General features: G+C 52.7%; 1 protein-coding gene across 2 annotated transcripts in view; it reads left to right on the top strand.

The window, feature by feature from the left end:
- Positions 1-90: 90 nt before the first annotated feature.
- DTX4 (deltex E3 ubiquitin ligase 4) overlaps positions 91-25770 on the top strand; it is a 35361-nt gene continuing 9681 nt past the window's right edge. Inside the window, exons 1-7 of one of the 2 annotated variants that reach the window (XM_026012807.2) lie at positions 91-309; positions 8492-9191; positions 15955-16016; positions 16342-16503; positions 18768-18829; positions 19724-19876; positions 23195-23356. In XM_026012807.2, the coding sequence (XP_025868592.2) occupies positions 99-309; positions 8492-9191; positions 15955-16016; positions 16342-16503; positions 18768-18829; positions 19724-19876; positions 23195-23356 (1512 nt within the window). In that variant the 5' untranslated portion in view covers positions 91-98. Of the gene's footprint in view, positions 310-4653; positions 4748-8491; positions 9192-15954; positions 16017-16341; positions 16504-18767; positions 18830-19723; positions 19877-23194; positions 23357-25770 lie in introns of those variants that run through there. The other variant, XM_026012806.2, reaches the window with a different exon arrangement.

A 25770-nucleotide genomic window follows, 5' to 3' on the forward strand; every position in this document is an offset into this window, starting at 1 on the left:
ACCGGCGCGCGGGGCCCCGGAGGCGGGCAGCGCGCCCCCGCCGCCCCCGCCCCCGCCCCCGCCGCCGCCGCCGCCGCCGCCGCAGCCCCGGGCTCGCCATGCTCCTGGCCTCGGCCGTGGTGGTCTGGGAATGGCTGAACGAGCACGGCCGCTGGCGCCCCTACAGCCCGGCCGTGAGCCACCACATCGAGGCGGTGGTGCGCGCCGGGCCCCGCGCCGGGGGCAGCGTGGTGCTGGGCCAGGTGGACAGCCGGCTCGCGCCCTACATCATCGACCTGCAGTCCATGAACCAGTTCCGCCAGGACACGGGTGAGCCGGCGCCCCCCGCCCTGGGACCTCGCGCCCCGCGCCCCCGGGACGCACCCGCGCGCAGCTCGGAGCTGCGGTCCCCGGGAGGTGGCGGTGGAAGGGGGCGCTCTGCTCCCGCCGTCCTCTTGGTGAGGACCCCGCTCCTCGGCCGGTAAACGTCGGTGCGCGGGGTGGGGCGTTCTGGCGGTGCAGATCGAGCTTCCAGCCAGCCCCGGGGAAGCCCAAGCGCGCGGCGGCCCCAAGGACTCCCGCGTGGAGATCGATCCCGCTCGGTCGATCGAGCGCAGCCCGCCGCTCCGGCCGCCGGGAGACCGCCCCGCTGCCCTCCTCACGCCTCGGCTGACCCCGCTTTGCCTCGCACCCCCCGCCCCGCGCCACCCACCTCACGGCCTCCGACCCCTTCTGCGTGGGATGCCTTCCCACGGCGGGGCCCTGGGTGGGAACCCGGGGAGGGCAGGAGGGGTGCCCTGAAGGTGCGCGCTGTGCTCTAGTCTGGGAACGGCAGGCCCCCGGGAAGGTGCCTGCAGCTGGGGGGTCCCGGGGCACGAAAGGCCCTGGGTGCTGCTGTGGCATTGGGGCCGCCGCCTGTGCGCTCCAAGTGCTGAAGCAACAGGCCAGAGCAGATGGAGGGGGAGGCGGAGGGCCGGCTCGGAATGCCCGGCAGGGCAGCCGCTCCCTTTGTCTGGGGAGGAGGGGGAGGAGGGGGAGGAGGTGGATTCCTAAGGAGAAAGGGTCCCCAAGCTTCCTCCTGAAACCATCCCCTAGCAGGGACACTCTGGTCTCCCAGAGCACAAGCCCTTGTCTTCTCATGAGAATCAAGTTGCCACCCGGGGGGCCACCACGATCCCACTTCCCTGCTGACCAGCCTTTCCAGGTCAGAGCAAGGCAGAAAGCCTGCAGGGAGAAGGTCAGGATGGTGGGTCACCCGCAGGGCAGCCGGACTTGTCTTGGCTCAGCTCAGAGTGTCCAGGCTTAATTAAGGACCTGGGATGGGCCTGCCTCTCCAGTAGTCTCTTCACTGCGGGTTGGGGGCGGGGAGGTTACTTCTGGAATCTGGGTGGGCTTTCCCAAGAGTGTGGCCCAAGAGCCTGGAGGAGCAGGTGTGGTGGGGTGGGGCTAGAGAGGATGACCCGGGGAGTCCCAGAGGATCAGTGAACAGCTGCTTGAACAGGGCATCCCGGCCTCCTTGGAAAGCCCCCACATCCTGTGTGCTAATTAGGATTGTCATGGGAAAAGGGTGTCTCTCCACTCTCTAGTCCCCATCTTTAGGCGTAACTCCCAGCAGCCTCTTTGCCAGGGACTTTGCAGCTCCTGGCCAACTGAGTAAAGCTTTCTGGGGGAAAGGATTCCAGAAGTGTTAGCATCTGGAGGGGCTTAAACCCTGGTGAGAAAGGGAGGGAGGTGGAGCTGAGAGAGACTGGGCAGAGGAGTGAATGAGGAGGAATGTGGGGAGATTGAGAAAGAGGATTAAGTGTGGCCAAGGAGGAGGGAGAGAATGTAATTGGGCAATTGGGGTAAAGGTTGTGGAGGTGAAAGGGGGGAGGCGGCAGCTTGGGAGAGGAGGAGGGTGGCTGCTGAGCCCTTGGAGGTGGGACCAGGGAGACACCTGATGGGACATTCCAACCCTGCTCAGAATAGACAGGCAGATTTTAGCTTTTCTGTTTCAGACTAAATCTCTGCAGCATGAAGAGAAACACCCTGGTGACACAAATGTCCCAGCCCTTGTTCGACATTTGGGGAGGGGGTGAAGTTTAATCAGTGTTTAGGGGTATCTAAGACGGGAATGAAGGGCATCCTCTCGACAGATGTGAAGTGACAGAGAAAATGGGGTTGAGGGACAGAAGCTATGGTCCCCAGGTCTGGCCAGGGCCTGATGGCTTCTCAGATTTTAGACCAGAGCCAGGGAGCTTGCTAGACCCTGCCTCATTTTACAGAGGGCCTCAGGGTCTGTCATGCATTCCTTTCCGTCACGACTCTGACAGCTTAGGTTTCGTGCTCTCATGCTAGTGGTCAGTGGGTGAGCGGGTGCTGAGCGCCTTTCTCCCAGTGCCAGGCCCTGCGCTGGGTGCCGAAGGCACTGGGCTGCATTCCCAGGAATGCCGGGCTGTCAAGGAGCTTGTCAAAGCAGAATAGAATCTCTGGGTTTCTGGCTCGGAGCCCCCTCCTCTCCCTTCTCTGCCAGCAGACACACAGTTCCTCTCAATATAGCTCATTGATGAGACCACGACAGGGTAGGAACTTTATACTGCCGGCGCCCAGGCAACCTCGGCCAAGCCCTGGCAATGTTTAATTAAATTACCCGCCATCCCCAAGCCGCAGTTTGAAGCTGGGAACCAGAAACATCCCCATAAACAAAGGAGAGCTGGAAGTCCCCTGCCTAGAGGCGAGTCCTCTCTTTTTTTGTTGCCTCCTCTGTGTGGGGACATTTCCTGACACGGGAGCTTTGTCTCTCCAGAAGTTGCCTGCCCTGCTGGGAGTGAGGCCTCAGACTCTGGGCTCCCCGGGGCTCCAGTCTCGCCCACCCTGTCTCCAGGGAGATGGCTGGGAGGGTACAGATACCCTCTGCCGCCTTTGTTTGCCCTGGGCCCTTCCTCCCCACGAGGCCTCTGGGTTTGAGGTTATTTGCACTCTATGCTGGTCTCCGCCAGTGTTTTAGGAATCTGGAAGGAGGGAGGAGACGGCGCACTCGAGGGGATGGTCTTGGCTGCTTCCAGAGCCTTGTTTGGGTCCATCTACGGGTCATTTGCCTTGACCGGGCTCACCTTTTCTGTCGTACGGCAGTGATTGGAGGGCTGTCCTTCAGCATCCCTGTCTCTTGTATCTTCCAGCACAACTGATCACCAGCACCTCCAGGCTCCAGCAGCAGGACATGGGGAGGGAGCCCCAGGCTGGGAGTGGGGAGACATGACCCAGGCTCTCACCCCATACTCACTGGCTTTCTGGGTGACCTTGAGCAAATCCCTTAGCTGCTCAAGCCTCATTTTTCTCTGGAGGATGAAGAGCAGCCTTAAGATTGCTCTGGCTCCTATCTTGTCATCATGCAGATGGGCAGGTGGATGGGTTTGGCTCCTGTGAGGGCAAGGATACTGCTTAGCAGTGGCGGTGGTGCAACGTAGAGTCCTTTCCAGCTCAGAGTTTTCTCGGCAACCTTTGCCTCTTTTATGTCTTTAATGTGGTGAGAAAGGTCAGGTGGAGAGAGATGAACAGTTTTGACAAAAGCTGATTTTTAGGTCCTCACGATACTCTCTGCCCTGTGTGAGCACAGGGGTGGAGCACGCAAGTGTCACGAGGACCACATGGTCCATACAGTGTGGGGGACACTCCAAGACCATTGCACGCATTGTCTTGCTCAATCCTCGATCTTAGGAAGGACCTACTGTCCCCATTTTATAGGAAGGGAAACAACTTGGAAGAGATGAATTGCTCAGAGTTTTACAGCTAGTCGATGGCAGAGCTGAGATGCCAAATCAAGTGTCCCATGCTCGGCTCTGTCATTGGTGAACACTCCTGGAGCACCCACTTCGTGCAGGCGCTGTTCCAGGCATGTGGAATATCCCAATAAGGAAAGATCCAGGGCTTTGCCCTCGTAAGACATTCCAGTGGGGCTGAGGGGGGCTTTGGAGAGGCCTGGAGTGGGACACAGCAATGCACAGATGTAGGTAAAGTGCCCTCGAGACTGGGTCGTGCGTGGAAGGTGTTTCTCTCATATTTCCCAGGAGCCAAAACATCTCAGGTGCTTTGGAGTACAGGTGTAAGAGTTGCCAGGAAAAACTGATTTTCTTTCTCTTTCTCCCTGCTTAGTTTATGAACAGTCTTCATTCCTATCCCATTAGAGGCCTTCTCTTTGGGTCACTGCACCCAAAGGACTAAATGGATTCCTCAGATCATCTAGTTCATGGTCCTGATTATAGAGGAAGCCAGACTAGCTGGCACATTCCAGCTACAGTGGTCTCTGAAAACAATCAGAGAAATGAAATCCCACAACGAATTTCTTTTCATCCCACAAGTTTGATTCTAAAGTCTGCCTTCCATCTCTCTTGGCCTGCTGGGGCTGAACCGAACTCAGCAACTTTCCCTCCAAAAACCAACTCTTCTTCATGACACCCCTCTACCTACAAACAGTGCCAACTTTTTACCACCTTCCCTCAGGCAAGAACTTAGGATTCTTTGACTCTGTGGTTCAGAGGCTTGTTGGGGTGCCCAGTGCATAGACCATGTGACCCAGCTGTTGAAATTAGCGTGCGTGGTGAAAGTCCACGGGGGGGGGGGGGGGGGGGGTGTGTTCACAGGCAGATTCCCAGGCCCAGGCCCCAGAGATGCTGATGACTCCTCATAGTGGCCAGGGGGTGCTCTAGAAGGTGGTGGCTAACCTGTACCCCCGGAGATTCGGAAGCAGATGATCCTGGAACCTCCCTTGGAAAGCATTCAGCCACTCAAGGTCAAGTCCTACCCACTTCTTCTCGGTGGGGTCCCTCCAGTCTGTCACCTCCCTCTCATTTTCAATGCCAACACCCTCATTACTTCTCACCTGGAACTAATTAACCGAGCAGCTCTGGTCACATCACTTCTGTGTGTCATAGACTTCACTGGCTCCTCATTGCCTACAAATAAAACGCGTCACAACCTGGCATTCCAGACTATCTATGCCTTGGCTCTAGCATGACTTTCCAGGTTTATCTTCCTCTCTGCCTTCTATTTTCCCCTACTCCTGACAAACAGATGTCCCTTTTATCCTCGTACATTCCCTTAAAATTCTCTGACACCCCCTCTCCCAGTTATTCACAGAGCCCCTTCTCCTGAAATGCCCTTTTCGCCTCTTGAAATTCTCCTACTCATTCAAGCCTTATGGTACTTGTCATCCATTTCTTGAAATGTTCTCCCAACCATCATTACATCATTTAGTCAATCAATATATTTTTTTAAAGATTTATGTATTTATTCATGAGAGACAGAAAGAAAGAGAGGCAGAGAAGCAGGCTCCTCACAGGGAGCCCGATGTGGGACTTGATCCCGGATCCCGGGATCAGGCCCTGAGCCGAAGGCAGATGATCAACCACTGAGCCATGCAGGCATCCCAGTCAATCAGTATTTATGGAGCTCCTAGGACATGTCAGGCATGGGGCCACAAGCATGAGCAAACCCCTGGATGCCTCCTCTCATGGGACCAGGAGTCCAGTGAAGAGAGACAGACGTTCCCCAAATTGAATCACACCAATAAGCGTGTAACTGCACATCAAGATAAATGCCATTAAAAAAAAAAAAAAAGTAGGAATGGGAATCTGATCTGGTCAGGGCAGACGGGAGATGTTTCCTTGAGGAAATGAGCTGAATGAACCCTGATGGATGAGCAGCAGTGAGGATGCCAGAGTGGGGGAGGGCCCAGCATTGTGACAAGGCCCAGAGAGGAGAAGCATGTCAGAGAGCTGAGACTCGAAGAAGCCAGAGTGGCACAAATGCAGGTAGAACGTATTGGGGTGTGAGATGGATGCAGAGATTGGGGGCTGGGACGGGGGTCAGGTCCTGACCCAACGGGAGGTCAAGGAAGAGGTTTAAGCATGGAGGGGACATGGATGGATTTTCTCGGCCCACGTGCGTTTTGTTGGCACCCTTCTTCTGGCATATTCTGCTTCATAAATAGTCATTTGCACACTTGTCTAGTTTTCAACTGGAAGCTATTTGAGTAGTGCCTGAATTCCTCATAGCAGCCAGTGGGGACTCAGTGATATGGGATAAGTGATTAAATGCCGAAGTAGCCAGAAGTCTTCAATCAATCACAGCAGGTTCATGGAGTTCTGGTTACTGCCCTGCCCCGCGCTTGGCGCTAGAGCACAGAGCTGGATGGTGGTGTCTCCACCTCCACTCCAGGTGCCTCGGGTACACAGCAGGCAGGCAGAGACAGACGTGCACACCTGCTGAGGGAGGGCTTGGATTGGGAGAACACATCAGGAAACTGGTCACAGGACCCCAATGAGAACGGTTTCAATAGGTACAAATAGCAAAGGAGGGCATTTCAGGGGGCGAGAGCTGGCGAGTAGTAGGTGAGGGACGCAGGAGGATAGAAGAGCATTTGTTCACCCTAAAGAAGAAGACCGGCTTGGGGGAGCTAAACCTGGAAGGGTGTGGAAAAACCTCAGCTAGCTTCCCAAAGTTCTGGGGCAGCTCTCCAGCATCTCTGGGATCGATAGCACTGTTGTCAAGGATGCCTCTTAAGCACATTTGTGAGCATTGGACAAGTGCATTGCCTCTGCTTCCCTGGAGAGAATAGAGAATAGGGTCCTTTAAGCTCTGTAAAGTCAATCCTCTCGTTTCTAAAAGGTGTATCCTAGGGTTGCCATGAAGATCATATGGGCTGAGCTAGGCGCCTCCTAAATGATAAAGATAGTAGAAGGAGTTATATATAATCTCTTTCTCTCTCTTTCACGCACGCACACACCCCACACATCCTCTGAACTAAACTTTTCCTCTGACTTCTCCATCCTGCTTAGACATCTAATAGAAAATAAATGACAGTGATGATCAACCAACTTTTATTGAGCTCTTGTCCCGTGGCAGGTGTTATTTTCATGCTTTATAATCCTTCCTTCCTTTAATCCTCAAATCCACCCTTTGAAGTAGCGACTGGGGGGGACCCAAGCAGAGGAGGAAACTGAGGCTTAATCACACAGCTGGAAGGGACAGAGCGTCCGCTGTTGGCCCCGAAGCCTGTGCTCTTTGTTTCCCCTAGCTACTTAGGAAGGAAATGGAGGCAAACCAGGAACTAGTGCCCACCCCCCCTTCTTCCTCCTCTCTTCCTCCCATCCCCCCCCCACGCTGGTCCCCCACCAGAGCTCCTGGTGCTGAATAGGGGATTGTTTTGCTTCTCCCTCCTGCCTCTGAATGTTGATGTTTTGGGTCATTAAGGGGCTCAGAGTTGGGTGGGGGGCGGGTGATGACCCTGGCAAAGGCCTGAATAGCCATTGTTCCTTTTCTTCCCCCCTTGAATGGAATTCTGTCCTGGGTCTTGGTGTCTCCCTCTGGGTTGGAGGAGGGGGTGGGTCAGAGGCCTGCAAAGGGGAGCCTTTTCCCACCACTTTGAAGGATAGGGCTTAAGCTGACAGATGCGAGATTCGAACACCCTTGGAGCCCTCTCAGGCCCCCTCACCCTGCCCTGACCCAGGCATCTTCAGCCTTGATGTTGATAGCCATGAAATGAGCCCTGATTGGGCGTGAGTCTGAATGCGAGTTTGGGGTTGCGGGGAGGAGGGGGTGCAGGGGGATGAGAAAGAGGCAACAGTTATAGGCTTTCCTTTCCCTCCAGACCTGCAAGTTCTTTCCCCTATGCTGCTTCCCCCCTGTACTAACCCTGGCCCCTTCCCTGTGCTCCCCCCTCCCCCAGGGAGACAATCCTATCTTTAGGAGGGTTTGAGCTTTTTGAAAGAAAATTGTTAGAGAAATAGAAGATTATTATGGTCATTATCATTGTTTTGATACCAGATTTCATGCCTGAAAGCTAAGAGTTCTCTCACCCTGATTTTCTATTTTTGTTTTTACTGCACCGTTAAAAGGACAGAGGGTGAGCTCTAGCTCCACCAAGGCTGGGGTGCCTTCCTGGAGGCGGTGTTCTTCTTCCTCTGCCCTCTAGGCTTTGTTCTTTTCCTTCATATCCCTCCAGGCAGGGCCACTTAGGGGAGAAGTGATATGATATTTATGAGCACCTACTAGGTGTCAAGAGCTTTAAGGGCCTTATGCAAATTATGGGTACGAGAGATCCAGAACCTGGCACATACAGATACGTATTTGTTGCATAAATAAGTGGGTCTCAATTAATTTCCACAAACATTCTACAAAGGACTCACTATATGTCAGGGAAGGAAAGGAAGTTGGGGAGTTTTATATAAACTCGGGAGTGACTGATTTGGCTGCAGCCAAGGTCTCCCGACTGCAGGTGGACAGGTGCTCTTTCTGGTCGATGGCACTTTCATGACAGGTGCTCTTTCTGGTCGATGGCACTGCCCCACAGCCTTCACTGCTCCCAGCGAGTGCATGTTCCCCAAGGCAGGAAGGGGCCCCATTTGGGGTGCATACCTCAGTAGGCAGCAGCGGGCCACCCTGCAGTGGGACTGGCTCCAGTTTGCCAATGAACCAACACAATCCAGGTTCATTCTTTGTTGACCCTGACCCTGTCCTCTGTCCCACTCCACAGGGACCCTCCGCCCAGTTCGCCGCAACTACTACGACCCGTCCTCAGCCCCCGGGAAGGGTGTGGTGTGGGAGTGGGAGAATGACAACGGTTCCTGGACGCCCTACGACATGGAGGTGGGCATCACCATCCAGCACGCCTATGAGAAGCAGCACCCCTGGATCGACCTCACTCCCATCGGCTTCAGCTACGTCATCGACTTCAGCACCATGGGCCAGATCAACCGGCAGACCCAGCGCCAGCGCCGCGTGCGCCGGCGCCTGGACCTCGTCTACCCCATGGTCACCGGCACCCTGGCCAAGGCCCAGTCCTGGCCCGCCAGCCCCGCGTCGGCCCCCACGCCCGCCGCCCCGGCCTGCTCCTGCCCGCAGTGCGTCCTGGTGATGAGCGTCAAGGCAGCGGTGGCCCACGGGAGCTCCGCACCGCTGCAGCCCCCCGCGGCCCGCAAGAACCTGCCCCCCGCGCCAGGCCCTGGAGCCAAGTCTCCGGACGGCCTGAGCACCATCCGGGCCCCGGTGAGGACCGTCCCGTCGCAGGCGATCCGGCGACAGGCCTCCAGCACGCCGGCAGGGGGGACGGTGGGCTCTCCTGCCAGTCCTCCCGGAGTCAACGGCAAGACCGGAAGGGTGGCCCTGGCGACTTTAAATCGGACCAACCTGCAGCGACTGGCCATTGCTCAGTCCCGGGTGCTGATCGCCTCCGGGTAGGTACTTCTCTGGGTGCCTCTGAGCGTTTGCTCACCCGGGCCGATCGGGGTCAGAGATGAAAGAAGGGCTGCCAAGATTTAGGCTGCTTGTCCCTCTGGCTGCAGGTGGAAGGCAGCATGGTGTGGTGGGTAAGGGTGGACCTGGCCTCTGGGGTCCATCATATCTGGCTTCTTCTTTTTTTTTTTTTTAAGATTTTATTTATTTATTCATGAGAGACACAGGCAGAGGGAGAAGCAGGCTCTCTGCAGGGAGCCAGATGTGGGACTCGATCCCAGGACCCCGGGATCATGACCTGAGCTGAAGGCAGAAGCTCAACCACCGAGCCACCCAGGTGCCCCCATCATATCTGGCTTCTAATTGAGACTTTGTCATAGCTTATGTGATTCAAGGCAGATCCCTAACATCCCAGAGTCCTGACTTCCTTCCCTGTAAATGCCGGTTATGATACCTGTGTGAGGCTAGCTGTCAGGGTTCAAGGTTATGCACCCCAGGCCATAACAGACAATATTAACCAGAATCCAGTTTGGGGGCTTTGTCACCTTGTTTAATCTTTACAGCAACTCTTTGAAGTAGACATTTTGGTCCCATTTTACCCTGGAAGACACCAAGAGGTTCTTTTGCTCAAAGACATAGAGCAATCATTGGCTGAGACCAAGATTCAAACTTTAGGAAGTCCGACAGCAGAGTCAGACACATGTCTTAACTCTGTCCTGCTGCTTCTCTGTGAAGCACATACCACAGTGCTTAGCATATAGTAGGTGCCAAATGAGGTTAGCCCCTTTCCTCTGGTCTCTCTGAAACTGGAGGGGGTAACTCCAGACTGGGAATAATAGAGCATATTTTGCAAGTACTTAGCTATGTGTGCCAGGTGCTTTGTGTGTCTTGTCTCGGTACTTCCTGTGACAGCCTGGTGGTGTTGTAGGTTCTGTGGTTACAGCTTTTTATGATCTTCTTGGTCTTCCTAATCTTCCATTGGGAGAGACCCAAGTCCATGTGGTACCCACAGCCTTTGCCTGCAAGCTCCTGATTTCCTGTGACATTGGCCTCTCACACTAGCCCACTCTTCCCTTTCCCTGGAGAGGCCTGGCCCTGCCTGTGACCCCTAAGCCCCAGACAGTCAGGGTGGTCTGCAGTGAGGTTGGACTCCTGAATGTGACATTCACGCTGCCCAGAGGAGGCTGTCAGCACATAGAGGTTCAGTGCCAGGAGGAAAGAGGCCGGGGGTGTACCGCAGAAGGGGAGGCCCAGCCTTCACTCCAGCCTCTGCCACTAACCAAAGCCACAGAGGCTCTGCAAGGTCCAGCTTCATCGTGCATGAATTGGGGAATCCTCAGGCTTGCCTGGCCTGCCCCACGGAGTCCTTGTGGAATCCTCCACTAAGGGGGTTCATCCCTTGAGAACTTAACAGCCACACTTGCCAGTGTTCTCTTATTCCCTGCCCCTCAGAGTTGACTTTCCAAGAAGGGCCACATGGCTGGAGCCCAGGGTTTAGTCCCCTAGTCTTCTGCCCTTGGGGCTAAAGCTCAGCTCCTCATTGTGTGTGAGGGTGGTTTATAAATGGCCAAGTGCGGGTCAAGTGCATGGGATTTTCCTATGACTACTTCTGAGCTTTGCAGAACGTTTGGGAGAGGGGAACGGGCACCTGAGTTGCACCACTGCTCACTCCATTTCCAAGGTCACCCGGTAGCATCCTGGGGCCCCTGCCAGAGTTCCAGGGTAAATATTTGTGTGGCAGAGGGAGGTTCATCTAGTGGACAAGAAACACAGCCTCCAGAGCCTGACTGCCCAGGCTGGAAATCAAGTTTCTTGGTGCGTAACTTGGGGGCAGATTTTGCATCTTCGGCATTCAGGTTGCTCGTCTGTGAAATGGGAGGGTGATAGTACCTTCTTTTTTTTTTTTTTTAAGATTTTATTTATTTATTCATGAGAGACACACAGAGAGAGAGAGAGGGGCAGAGACACAGGCAGAGGGAGAAGCAAGCTCCTTCTCCTTGCAGGGAGCCCGATGTGGGACTCGATCCTGGGACTTCAGGATCATGCCCTGGGCTGAAGGCAGGCGCTAAACTGCTGAGCCACCCAGGGATCCCCAGTAGCACCTTCCTTATCAGGGTTGTCAGGAGGATTCAGTGAGATCCTCAGTGTATAGCCTTAGCCCAGGGCATGGCACATAGGAGGAGTCTGGTCAGCATTATCTGTCATTCACATGTCATCTCTTGGAGGTCCTTGTTGAACTGAAGTCAAAGCTGAGCAGAGTCTAACGCCCCCGCCTCATTTCTGGCACCCTTGGCAAAGGCCGAGTGACCCCCATGCCAAAACTGAGGGAAGGGACCCCCAGATCACTTTAAGTCTCACCGAGGGGGCCGGCAGCCTCTTTATGTCTCTGCTTTCTTCCCCCTGCCTGCCGGTGGGACCCGAGCGAGCGAGAGAATGGGGCGGAGGTCCGGGCATGGCCATTTCAAAAGGACTATAGAAACAAGCTTTATTTCTGCACTGTTTTCCTGAAAGGGGAGGCCCCGCCCTACCCCTCTATCTTCCAGCCCTTTCCTTTTTCTACCTCTTACCAGCACCCTCTCCCCCACCACCATCTTCTCCCCCAGTCTTTCTTGGCCATTTAATTAGCGTGCTCACTGCCTTTGTCTGGCACTGCCATCGACCTTCTGTCGTGGAATGGCCCCGTCCCCTCCTCTGCCTGTCCGTGAGCTCTTCAAGCAACTTTCCCACGGAAGAAAGGAAGACCAGGGAGGGCGGGAGAGGTGGGCTGAAGAGCAGGGTTTGTGGGGGAACAAAAGACCCTGTGAATTATTCAGAGACACAAGCAGGGGGTTTCTAAAGAAAATAGAGGGGGGCTGTGTGGTGGGGGGCAGGAGTCGCCCCTCTGGCCCTCGCCTCCAGAATCGAGGCTTCTCGATCTCCGGCGAGACTTCGGTTGCTGGAGAGACAAGACCATTGTCCGGCCCGAGGATTCCTGCCTCGGCTCACAGACTCGCAAAAAGACACCACTTCTCACCATGGTATCTGCGGAGCTTTTCTCCTGCCGTCGGCCCCCGTCTTCTCCTTTTGCCAGCTCTTCTCTTTTCTTAGTTTTGTGTTTGAGGCACAGAAATGGAAGCAGAAATGGAAGCTGAGAACAGCCCGGCAGAATGGGGGAGGGTGTCATCTGATGGTTAGGCCAAGACGGCTTTGGCTGAGCTTTGGCTGAGCGGAGTCGTGAGACGCATACCAGTCACTGGGGTGCTGATTTCTGGAAGGAGGGCTCAGGCACGCACAGCTGGGACTGCAGCTGTGTGCGACCGGTGGGGACTCCTGGGCCACCTGCATGGCTTCCATTAGAACCCGTCACCTTGGGGGAGGGCGGATCAGGTGTTGCAACCAACAATCCTAATAAGTACTGCCCCACCACCCAGCTTTACACTTCACCCTCCATGTCTTCAAGAGTCTGAGAAAAGGCTTTATCAAGCCCAACTTCCTCTTACAGTTGGGAAACAAAAATGTAAACAACCACCCCATTTACATAGGGCTTGCCTGTTTACTGAGTATTTGACCCAGCTCCTAACTCCTCACAGGGACCCAAGGGCAGAGATGTAGGGTGCCCTGTTACGGATGTGGTAGCTCAGGATGTGGTCATCGAAGTTCATGGAGGCAGTGTGACTCCCCCAAAGGCACAGAATCCAGTGCCAGGCTCGACTGGAAGGCAGGTGTCCTGACCCCTGAGGGCCCCTGCCCCCGTACACTTCTGTGTCCCATAAGCAAACATCCCCCTCCTCCTCAAGTTCCCTGCCACCTCCAGACCCTACTGGACACGTGGTCCGTTTCCTGGAAAGGTGGGGACCCTGCCCCCCTCCCGGTATTCACCGAAGTCTGGGGTCCTCATGTGGACCCCACCCAGCCCCCTCCCCCAGTTCTTGGGCTGTGCTCTGGGGATGGGACTCTTTCCTGGTTCACCAGATTGGGTGTGGAAACCTGCCAGTCCAGTTTGTGGGAACAAAGGTGCCTTTTGTCCCCCAGATCACAGCTACTTATCAGCTGGAGAGGGGCCCTTGGAGCTGGCTGGGGGAAGGCAGGTGCGCGGCTGGCTGCGAGCGCTGCCCCCTGGTGGGGGGCCCAGAAATAGGCACAGGCCCAGGACCCTTCCCTCCCAGGCTCCAGACCAGCCGGGGTGGGGGACCCAGGGCTGTGGGGGACCCAGGGCTTAGGCGGCCGCCTTGCTCTTAGGCATTGCTTAGGCTGCCTTGCTCCTGGCATCTGTAACTCCGGACCCTCACAGGCTCACAGGTAAGGAGACTGAGGCCCAGAAAAAGTTGAGGGAGGTTGTGAGGAGTAACTGGCAGCGCTGGGTCTCGACCTTGGTTTTCCTGACTCCTGGCCCCACGAGTCCAGAAGCAAGGCTGGACCTCTTTTCTTGGCCAACTTTCTTTTGTGTTGACTTTGGCTTTTCCTTGACCCCCATCCGAGTTGGATTTATCCTGGGGAGGAAAGTAGCCTGTGGGGGCTACTCCCACATCTGTTCTTCCACATGCTTCCCATCCTCCCAGTACATGTCCTCGTCCCGGGAAGGGACACAGGCCCTGGGAAGACTAAGAGTAGCCAGGGAAGCCCCCACCCCTGCAGGCTTGCTGGGGGACAGACAGGCCCTCCTGCAGCCTTGAGGCCCCTTCCAACTCCTCTTTCTAAGTCGTGGGTTTATCCCATCTACTCTGAGCTCCCACCTTCTCTGTCCACAGTGGGGGTGATAGAAGATCTGCGCAGACCCAAGAGCGCAGCTTGCCAGTGGCTGCAACGGTGGGATCTGGAACCAGATTTCCTAGGTTTGACTCCTTAGCTGCGTGGCCTCCCTCAAGTTTGCCCAACCTCTCTGTGCCTCCACCTCCTTGCCTGTTAAAATGACGTTAATAGTGATAGCACGTCCTGCGTGGGTTGTTGGAAGTCTCAGATGGACTTACACGTCCGGAGAGGTTACACCTGGGCCTGGTACCAGGTGGGCTCTGTGCGTCTTCACCATGACCTCATGTGGAGGAAGGCCCTGGGCTTCCCTGTTCACCGCTGCGTCCCAGGCTCTGGCGGGACACCCCACATAAAGTAGGGCTCAGTATGAACGGGCAAATCAAATAATGCACAATGTAAAGGAACAACTGAATGTGCCCTGCCCACTCCTGTCTCCCCAGCACCACCCTGCCCCCCTGGCAGACTTGCTGGCTTCTCAGGCTCTCGGGCTCCTGGAGCCACCTGTGACCCCGTCCGTGTGTCTCCAGACCCACTTTTCCTTCCAAGCCCAGCCGTGGAAGCCTGGGTGGCAGGGGCGATGGCACAAGACTCAGCCCCACGTGTCCCTTGTTTTTCTCTTCGGCATCGTGGGAGGCCTCGCCTTTCCCAAGCAGCTGTGCAGACTCCTCTCCAGCCTGGCTCGGGTTTCTGGGGAGAAGGACAGAAAGAGGAGGAGGCCTTGCCTGATATTTAGATTTCTCTGGGAAAAGGAGGGGTGACAGCTGTTGGAGCAATGGTTTCCCAATGTTGGGCTGGGGCTGGCTGGATCTGCATCCTCCACGAAAGCTCGGGAAAATGCAAGTTCTTGTGCCCCACCAGTAGGAATTCTGATTCAGGGTGCTTGTCTTTTTAAAAGCTTCTCAGGGGACTCTTCTGTACACCCAAGTTTAAACTTGCTTCTTCATTTATCATCCGGTGAGCTAATACTCACTGAATGCCTGCTAGTGTCAGGCTCTGAATGAAATAAAGATATTTGCCCTTATAGAGCTTTGATTCTGGAAGGGGAGATAATAAAGAAACAACTTATTACTTTTTTTAAAATTGTAAAGTTCCATGAAAAAACAATAGAGTGAGGTAAGAAGAATTGAGGTGGGATGGGAGGGATGAGTTGTATTAAATCAGATGGTCTTAGGAACCTTATGAAAAGTTAAGCCACAACTGAAGGACCTGGAGGAGGAGGCTAAGCAGATACCTGCTGGTAGAGCATTTCAGGCAGAAGGAGCAGCATATGCAAAGGTTCTGAGGAGGGAGCGTGGCTGGCATTTGGGAAGAACAGCTGGAGCAGAGTAAAATAGTATGTGACATGTGGAGAGAAAAGGGAGGTGAGGGCTTGAGCATGGAGGGTTTGGGCAGGCTATGCAGGGCTGTGTAGGCCTCGCTGAGACCTTGAGTGAACTGAGGAGCCATCCTGAGTTTGGGGTTTTGAGTGGAGGGGTGACCTGGTCTTAGATTTTAAAGGTAACACTTCTGGCACCCTGGGTGGCTCAGTCAGATGAGCATCTGACTCTTGATTTTGGCTCAGGTCATGATCTCAGGGTTGTGGGATTAAGCCTCAGTTTGGGCTCCCCAACTCAGTGAAGAGTCTGCTTGAGATTCTCTCTCTCCCTCTTTTTGCCCCTGACCCCTGCTCTCTCTCTAAAATAAATAAATGAAATCTTGGGACATCTGCGTGGCTCAGTGGTTGAGCGTCTGCCTTGGGCTCAGGTCATGATTTGAGTCCCCCATCGGGCTCCCCACAGGGAGCCTGCTTCTCCCTCTGCCTGTGTCTCTGCCTCTTTGTGTCTCTCATGAATAAATAAATAAAATATTTTAAAAAAAATAAATAGAGGTAACCCTTTTGATTGTGGTGCTAAGAACTGACCCTGCCTTTAGTAGGGCTAAGTAGTTTCTGTATGAAAGGAGAACCCCTCCGCAGGTGCATTTTTTTTGAGGTTCCAACACTGATCCATTTGTTCCCACTTGTCAAAACCATAATGTATGTGCTCTTGCCTTCTGCAGGGTCCCCACCGTGCCAGTGAAGAACCTCAATGGGTCCAGCCCTGTTAATCCTGCCTTGGCAGGTAAGAGAAACCCTGGGGTGCCCTGGCTCAGGGCAGAGAAATGGAAGCAGTAAAGTAAGTAGTGAGCATTTATAAAAGAGAAAGAAAGAATGAAAGTACATGAGGACTTTAGGAGTGGGGTTGGAAGTGCAGGAAGAAGGTGGGGAGGACCGATAGCTAAGAGCAGAGCATGCTGTTGAAGTGTGTGAATGCATCTATTTCTGGGCAAAGCTGCAGGTCAGTGGAAAGTAAGTGAGTTACGGGAGCTCTGCTGGGAAGCGGGAGGGTAGGTTGTGGGATGCTGGGAGCTAACTCTGCAGTCCTTCCTCATGCCCTGCCCTTCCAGGAATCACTGGGATTCTCATGAGTGCAGCGGGCCTGCCCGTGTGTCTTACCAGGCCCCCGAAGCTGGTCCTCCACCCGCCCCCGGTCAGCAAGAGTGAAATCAAATCCATCCCAGGGGTTTCCAATACGAGCCGCAAAACTACCAAGAAACAAGCCAAGAAAGGTATAGGCCTCCCTATCTTAAGGGGTACGGGTGTCAAAGGGCCTGGCCTTGGCTCTGCTGCCATCACTGAAGGGCATACCCATGGCTTCACCCTCTGTGCCTTCATTTCTGCATCTGCTAAGTGGGGCCCAACTACCTGTTCTGATGATTGTACCCAAGTGGATCGATGGTGTCTGAATCCGATGGAGACAGTTTAGGAAGTATAAAAACGTAGTACAGAAATAGAGGAACACAAACGCATGAGGTGTGATGCAAATAAAATATGATACAGAGGAGGAAGATGACTACAGCACTAGAGCCAAAGCAGACTGGATTCAAATCCCATCTTTGGGGCACCTGGGTGGCTCAGTGGATGAGCATCTGCCTTTGGCTCAGGTCGTGATCCCGGGATCCTGGGATCAAGTCCCACAACAGGCTTCCCGCAGGGAGCCTTCTTCTCCTTCTGCCAATGTCTCTGCCTCTCTCTGTGTGTCTTTTGTGAATAAGTAAATAAAATCTTTAAAAAGAAAATAAAAATCCCGACTTTGCTGCTGGCAAGTCACATGACCACAGAGAGCCTGTTTTCATGGCTTTTTGAGGGGGTAAACTGCTCACGACCAGTACTGGGCAGGTGTACATCCTGCTGGAATGCATCCACAGCCGTTAGGGGGATAACGCCATCCTGTGTCCCTCTAGACCCCTAGACCCTGGTCACACGAACCTTCCTCCAGGGCTCCTTCCCAGCCAGTGCACAACCCTGCCGCCTGGGCGTCAGTCCCTGTGTCTACACTGCACCGAAGGACCCCACCTCAGCTCTGCGGCTGGTCCTTCCAGCTGAGGATGTGGGTTGTTAAATGTTTTGCCAGTCACCCCAAACCCCACCTTGCAAACTTGTTTTAAAGTGTCAGCGGAGTCGCAGGCATATTGTAACTTGGCCCAGGGCCCGGCAAGGAATAGGCTCTCAGTTAATAGAAGCTTAATTCGGGGATCCCTGGGTGGCTTAGCAGTTTAGCGCCTGCCTTTGGCCCAGGGCACGATCCTGGAGACCCGGGATTGAGTCCCACGTCGGGTTCCCGGCATGGAGCCTGCCTCTCCCTCTGCCTGTGTCTCTGCCTCTCTCTCTCTCTCTCTCTATGTCTATCATAAATAAATAAATCTTTAAAAAAAATAGAAGCTTAATTCTTAGAAGCAGGACAGTAGGAAGGAAGGGCCTGCGTCCCAGCTTTTGGCTTCCTCAAAACCTGGCCCCGCTTTCCCACTCCATCAAAAGTTATCTGCTTAAATGAACTCGAAGGCCTTGTTCATCATCTGATGGGAAATGACAGCATTTCACACTTTCCCGCTCTTCCTGTGATTATTAATAGCACACGCTGGGCCCTTACTTGGAGAAGCGCTAAAGCACTGTGCGTCCGTTAGCTCGTTGACTTGTCTGAGCAGCCCTCTGAGCAGCTGCTAGGGCTCTTCCCTATTTTATAAGTGAAAAACAGATGCTCAGAGCCACTGAGAGAGGTACCCAGGGAGGCGCTGACCCTTTTCAAGGCTGTGTCATCCTGCCTCCAGCCTTCAGACTGGCTGCCTCCCCCGGACCAGGCCCCAGAGAAACTCCAGCATCGCTGCAGCCTGACAGGATGCTTCCCCGCTGCCGGGCTGTCTGCGGGCTGAGGCAGCCTCATCCCCGGCCAGGGAACGCCATCCTGAACGTGTGGGCCTCACTTCCCAGTTTCCCGTGAAGATAATATCACTCAGGCACCACAGTATCGATCGAGACGGTACTTAGCACCTTGCAAAGGGAAGTGATAATAAGCCTACCTCATGGGTTTTGTTTTGTTTTGTTTTGTTTTTAACATGTAACAGTTTACATGGTGCCTTCAGCTGTCACCCCAGCACCTCGTTTGAGCATGCCCAGGCTCTGATTCTGTGGAAGAGAAACTCACTCAGCCTATCTCACTCGGAAAGTGGGTTTGTTGAAAATAGGCCCCCCGGGGGATGTCGGGTGCGGGTTGGGGGGGGGCGGTAAGACTGCAGGACGTAAAGACAGGCCCAGATACCTCCCACCTCCCTGGACACCTCTGTCTGTCTGTCTGTCTCTCTCTCTCTCTCTCTCTCCTCCATCTGCTGAGTCCCTTTCAGATTCTTAAATCCGATTGCAGAATGGATTCCTCTTCTTTCCTGCTTGGAGCCTGGGTGATAACTCTCCTGTCTGGCATGCCCGGCTTGACAGGGCTGTTTGATCCCTCATCTCTGTCTGGGTGGCCCACCAACCATCCTGTCCCCCCCCCACACAGGTAAAACCCCAGAAGAAGTGCTGAAGAAGTATCTGCAGAAAGTCCGGCACCCACCAGATGAGGTGAGTCGCAGGGGAAGCCGGGCGGGGTTCACCCGCAGGCATTTCCTCTGCTGGGCTTTTCCGGAGGATGCAGCGGGAGCAGCTGTGTGTGTCCTGACTGGTACAGAGCCGGTCAGAGCCGACCCAGGGCCCTGGTCCGAGGTTTGGTGGTCTGGAGCTGCAGACACCCCTTGGCAGCAGCCCTCACCCTCAAGCCACTGTTCAGGAAAGAGCTGATTGATTCTCAACTACCTTACTGTCAACAGTCTGAATTTCAGAAGAAAGTATGATAAGCTATGGGAACTGACTTTTTAAATGGGTTCAGTGTAGATCAGTGGTTCTCATCCAGAGGGGATTTTTGCATGTCTGGAGGGGAGAGGGAATGCTCACAAGCATTGGCCCACCTGGGCCCAGGAAAGCCCTCTCAGCGAAGAATTCTCCAACCCCAAATGCCAGCAATGCCAAGGTTGAAAAATCCCCTTGTAGACTTACTTAAATAACAGAAATAGCAGCCCCTCTGGTACACTTGAGATAAAATTCCTTTGCAAACGTTCAGCTTAAAGGGTCTGTCAGCCAGAGTCCGTTTCCTACACAAGTCACTGGAGAACACAAAGGATCATGCATCATCATAGCCCTAGAGGACACTACAGCTTTATTGGTGAGCCCCACGTAGCACGCATCAGCCCCAGCAATTATTTTCACAATTGTTCTGTTGTGTAAAGTGAGATGAAGCTATATTTAGATTCCCAAAGGCATGTATGCATATATCCCTCAGTTTGTGGGCTTTCTAGAAGAGTAGCAGTGACTGCGCACCTGACCTCCAATCATACAGGAATCACCGCGAAGATGCTCCAGCCTCCCAGGCCGGGTTGAGAGCTGACCCGGCCTCTCTGCTCTGTCCTCTCCCACCCCCAGGACTGCACCATCTGTATGGAGCGTCTCACGGCCCCCTCGGGTTACAAGGGCCTGCAGCCAACGGTCAAGCCTGACCTGGTGGGAAAGCTGTCCAGATGCGGCCACATCTACCACATATACTGCCTGGTTGCCATGTACAACAACGGCAACAAGGTTAGTGCCAGCCTTTGGGGCTGCTGCCACCACCCATGCAGGGTCCTGCAGGAGGAAGAGTGTAAAGGCCCTCTTGGGGTTAAGCCCAGGTGATTTGGGGAGCCTCAGAGGCACCCCAGGGTAGGTGGACTGATGATTTTTTTTTTTAAGATTTTATTTATTTATTCACGAGGGACACAGAAAGAGAGGCAGAGACACGGGCAGAGGGAGAAGCAGGCTCCCTGCAGGGATCCCGATGCGGGACTCGATCCTGGTATTCCGGTATCACGCCCTGAGTCAAAGGCAGATGCTCAACCACTGAACCACCCAGGCGCCCCAGGACTGATGATCTTGACTGTTCTCAGCAAGATCAGGCCTCCACAAAATTATAATGTTGGCCAAACCAGTCTTAGCCAACTGCTCCCAATCTCTACACTGGGTGTGATGGTCTGAGAGGTGTAGCCTTCCAGTCTCCGAAGGGTCTGGAATGGGTCCTTGGGTCCATGCCTGGGTCCATGACATGGGTCCACGGTGGCATTCATTACTACCTGTGTAGGTAGATTTCCCAAATCAGCCTTCCTTATCCAGGGCTAGTTTTTTGGTTTAGTTTAGTTTAGATTTTTAGTTATAATTCATTTTCTTTGAACAATTTCAAAATGCCCTTAACTGCCCCTTCAGAGGTATTAGAGACTGTTGCCAAAATACCCCTGGTAGCCCGTTTGAAGCCCACTGTTGGAGGAGAGAAGGCTGTTACGTGATGCTTGTCTTGTCCATTATTGAGGGTGGATTGGTATTCCTCCATTGGGCTGGTTCCCAGGAACCCGGGGAGCCTCCTTAGATGATAACTGTCTCCTGACACTGTCCAAGCTTTCACTAAAAAGCCACTTTTCTCCTGTTCTTTGCTGTGCCTGGAATAACCATCACTCACCTATCTCCATGAATTCAAATCCTGCTTGCTTCTCCAGACCCAGCTTGGATTGCATCAGAGTCTGAGATTTCCCTGCTGTCCCCAGCTTCTTACTGATCCCTCTGCCATAAAAGTCTGGCTTTTGAAGGCTGCTCCGTACTTCTCCTGCTGTGGGAAAAAGTAGAGGCAGGAGAGGCAGCAGACCCAAGCTTGAACCCTGGCTTGGTCATGGAATGACCTTGGGCAAGGTTTTCAATCTGTCTGAGATTTCATTTTCCATCTGGAAATGGAAATAAAACAATACCTACTTTACAGGGTATGATCATTATTATTCAAATTACTATCTCCTTGATATTAGAGCTGTAATTTTCCCCCCTTCATCTTTATATTGCCCTATGATTTCAGTTCCCATAGCGCAGACCTTGGGATCTTTCTCTGACTCAGAGAGTTTATGCTTAGTTGTTGATGGATGCTGCCTGTCTGCATCTGGTGCTCACTTTCCCAACCCTAGGTTAAAAGGTTTCACTGGGACTTCGCATTTTAGAGGTTATTTTGGACTGAGAGGGGTTTTGAGCCCATTCATTCCCTTTTTGATGACTGTTTTCGGGAATAATCTAGCACCTCTTTGCATTTATTTCCATGGGGCTTCAGAGATATTTCTCAAGATGCTATCCTTTATTCTTTTTACACCAATACTTTGAAGCATGCATTTTAAATTTTCTTTGCCCAGAGTGGGGAACAAAAGTGCCCAGAGAGAAATGAAGTGATTCACACCCAAGGTCATGAAACAAGTTAAAGCTAGAGCAGTGAGCAGGACCCTAGTTCTTGACTCCAGCCTTGGGTTCCCGTTCATTGACCACATGAAGTAACTGTCTCCATTGCCCTGGATACAAGTTAGTCTTTTAAATTCATAGAGACTCGTTGACAAGTCCCTAGACAGCTTCGCAGAGGATGTCTGTCCTCCTGAGATGGGGCAGATGTCCTGGAGAGCTCCTGTCCAGGCTGTGCGACAGAGGTGTCTGCACACGTTACTCCCTACCCACGCCTTCCTTCTCACCCACTTTCTTCTGGAAAGCTTGGGAACAAGGTCTCCTCCCACCCAGTCAGGCTGCGACTCACTGGGCCCCCACTGTGAAGCTACCGCCTCTTATGTTTCTCTCCCCCACCCCCAACACAGCCACCTTGGTGCAGTGCGGAGCTGCGGGGTTTATACGCGTACTGGGCCCCTCGCCTAAACAAGCGGCCAGTCCATTAACTGTGCTGTGCCTCGGTTCTCCTTACCGTAGAAGGGAATCGTTTTTAAGGCTAATAATAAGGCTGGGGCACCTGGGTGGCTCAGCAGTTGAGTGTCTGCCTTGGGCTCAGGTCATGACCCTGAGGTCCTGGGATCGAGTTCCGCATCGGGCTCCCTGCAAGGGAGACTGTTTCTCCCTCTGCTTATGTCTCTGCCTCTCTCTCTGTGTCTCTTATGAATAAATAAATAAAATCTTTAACAAATAATAATAATAAGGCTAATGTTCCATTTAAGCCATTATCAGGTAAGACCTAAATAAAGAAGACATAAACGCTGCTGTAAGGTTTATTAAGATGCTATAACGAGCGCTCACTCCCTCCTTCACTGTGTGTGCAGAACTTATCCTCCCTCTTGGAAGCCAATTCACAGCTCTTCTTTAGGATCATTTTCTTAAAAGTCAGCTTCATCTACTCCAACACATGCCACCTGCTTTCTCTTTTCTGAGCAGTGGTTTCCAAACCTGTATGGACACTAGACTTACCACAGAATTTTTTTTTTTTTTGAGAAATTGTTAAAGTACAAATGACATTTAGATAAACCACGTAGGGCTTGACACTTTCTGTGGGTTATGTAATTTAATCCTTCCAATAACCCAGTGAGATAGATACTATAATTTTTCTTGTTATGTCAAAAAATAAAAAAAAGGACAAAAAAGGACCCAGAGAGGTTAATTTGCCCAGGGTCACACAGCAAGTCCATGGCAGTGCTGAGAATCAAATCCAGGCAGTTGGACTTCAGAGTTCTTATTCTTAACCACTTTGTTCTGTAGCCACTCCCCCAACACCCCCCCCCCCAACCCAATGTGGTGACCTGGGGTCCAGGTATCTTTATTTCAAGCTCCTCAGGGGTTGTGATGCTTGACATTTCGACAGGAGCTGCTCCCTAGTGCTTTGTTGTCTATCCCATTCATTGATACTCAGCAGTTAAATAATGATTGAACCTGCCCGAATGAGCTGGTCTCCCTTTCCAGGGTAGGATCTGTCTAACATCCCCCAGCGTGGAGCTGAGTTGTGGAATTTACTTATTTGGGTGTGTTTTATTCCTCTGGTCCCTTTACCTGTGTTTCCTTCCAGCATTGGGTGGGGAGGTACTTTCTAAAACTGTTTCCCAACCTGGCTGTTCCTCGTTGTCCCATCAGGATGGGAGTCTGCAGTGTCCCACGTGTAAGACCATTTATGGAGTGAAGACAGGCACCCAGCCCCCAGGAAAGATGGAGTACCACCTCATCCCTCACTCCCTGCCTGGCCACCCCGACTGCAAAACCATCCGTATCATCTACAGCATCCCTCCCGGCATTCAGGTGAGCTCACTCTCAGCCACTGGCTACTTTGTTTTGTTTTGTTTTTATAGTTTAAGTGTTTGCAGGTGATATGTGTGTCTTAATCCGTTTGGGCTGCTATAACCAAATACCACAGACTGGGTGGCTTTGAAACAACAGAAATTTATTTCTCACTTTCTACTGGCTGAGGAGTCTAAGGTCCGGGTGGTGACAGATTCACTGGTAAGGGTCTGCTTCCCAGTTCATAAATGTCTTTTGGCTGTGTCCTCATGGCAGAAAGGGTGAGGGAGCTCTCAGGGGGTCTCTTTCATGCGGGCACTAACCCCATTCGTGAGGGCTCACCTTGTCACCCACCCAAGGCCTCACCTCCAAATACCATTACCTCGGAGGTTAGATTTCAACCCATTCATTTCAGAGGGACACAGACTTTCAGTTTCTAGCATTCCATCCCTTCCTGTCCTTCTTGCATGTAATATACATTCTGTTCTGATAGTGCCCAAAGTCTCACCCGATTCCAGCATTACTAACTCTATAAAGCCTACATCCAAGGTCTCGCCTACGTACCGTGTACATCAGAGGTGAGCAAAACCCCAAGTACAAGTAGTTCCTTTCCAGGTGGGAAGCCAATGAAATTGCACATGTTGTGTGGTGGAGCCCTCAGGAACGGGATTGGTGCCCTTGTCCCAGAGCACCCCCACCTCCTAGGGCCGCCCCTCTCCACTTCCTGCATTGAGGCCACAGGGAAAAGACAGCTGTCTGTGAACCAGGAAGTGGGTGCCCACTGGACACCGGCTCAGCTGGCACCGTGGATGGCCCAGCCTTTGGAACTTGTGAGAAACACATTTCTGTTGTTTGAGCCACCCTGTCTGTGGTATTTGGTTACAGCAGCCTGAAAGGGCTAAGAGAATTTTGTGCTATGAAAAGTTTCCTTTCTCGCATCTACACAGTCTCACCTCCTGTGCCCAGCCTCTGCCATTGTTCTCACTGTCATTTGTGTCCCCCAGGATTGTCTCTGCCTGTGCAGCAAAGATCGTTTCCGCCCCTTTGTGCACAAAGGATGACATGTTAGATATACTGTTCTGCATCCTGCATTTTTCAATTAACAATATAGTTCGTAGATCTTCCCATGTCTGTGTATCTTCCTCATTCCTGCTCAGCTCTGGGTGATAACCCATCGTATAAATGTACCATGATTTATATTCTGCAGTCTCCATTTGATGGGCATATACATGGATTGTTTCCAATCCTTTGCGACAACAAATAATGCTGTAATGAATACCCTTGAATGCGTGTGAGTACATCTGTAGAATAATTTTCCAGAAGTAGAATTTCTTTGTCAAGTCATATTTGCATTTTACAATTTGATAAATGTTCCTTGGCTTTGATTTTTGGAGGCATTTCTCTCCTCTTTTGATTCTTTGAAAGACAGTCCTAAGGAACCAATGGAGCAACATTCCTACCAGTAAATACAAATGTGTTCCTTCCTGCACACATTGCAGCTTTTCCTAAATGATCTAGGGTACTTACTGGCTTCATTTATTTGGCAAATATTTATTAGTTCACCCTTCCTTCCTCCCTCCTCCTTGCCTTCTTCCATTTTGTCTTTTATTCTTTTTTTTTAAAAGATTTTATTTATTTGGGAGAGAGACTGAGAGTAGGGACAGGGAGAAAGGGGGGCCATGGGCCCTTACCTACCACTAAGTAGGTAACCCCCCATGCAGGGCCTGATCCCAGGACCCCTAGATCATGACCTGAGCTGAAGTCAGATGCTTAACTGACTGAGCCACCCCGGCACCCCTTATACACTGGAAGATGGATTATGGGCCGGGCATTTTCTAGGTGCTGGAGAAACAATGATGCTCCCCTGAAGTCCCTATTGTAGTGGGATAAGGAAGCCAATACATAAATGCACAACCAAGGTACTTCCACCTAGTGGTAAGTCATGTGGAAGAAAGAAAACAAGAGGGTGTGAGAATCTGTAAAAGAGTTCAATAAAAAACATGGTTCTTCCTGGAGGGTCTTACCATCCAGTCAGGGAAAATAAATAAATACATATCAACTAAACTATAGAGCAAGGTGTGGTGTGCACCACTGATAAATATGGTGGGAGGCCACACAAGGTCTCCAAAGGGTGATAGACCTGGGTTCTGACTGCTGGCTGACTCTTTATTGGCTGGGACTTTGGACAACCACTTGACCTGGCTGAGCTCAGTTTCTTTATCGGTGCAGCTGGGAGCCTCCTGTGCAGGAGTTTTGTAAGGATCAGAGACCACATTTGTATGTGGGGACTGTGGTACTGGGCAACGTGCTCAGGTGCTCAGTAGCTGGTCACTGGCAGTCCTTGAGTTTACTACCTGTCAGGATAAGGAAGAGGGCTTATGTCTGTCTGTCTGTCTGTCTGTCTGGGAGGGTTGGAGGAGCCTTTCTGGCTTCAG

Source organism: Vulpes vulpes, chromosome 5 (assembly GCF_048418805.1).
Source record: "Vulpes vulpes isolate BD-2025 chromosome 5, VulVul3, whole genome shotgun sequence".
Lineage (NCBI taxonomy): Eukaryota > Metazoa > Chordata > Mammalia > Carnivora > Canidae > Vulpes > Vulpes vulpes.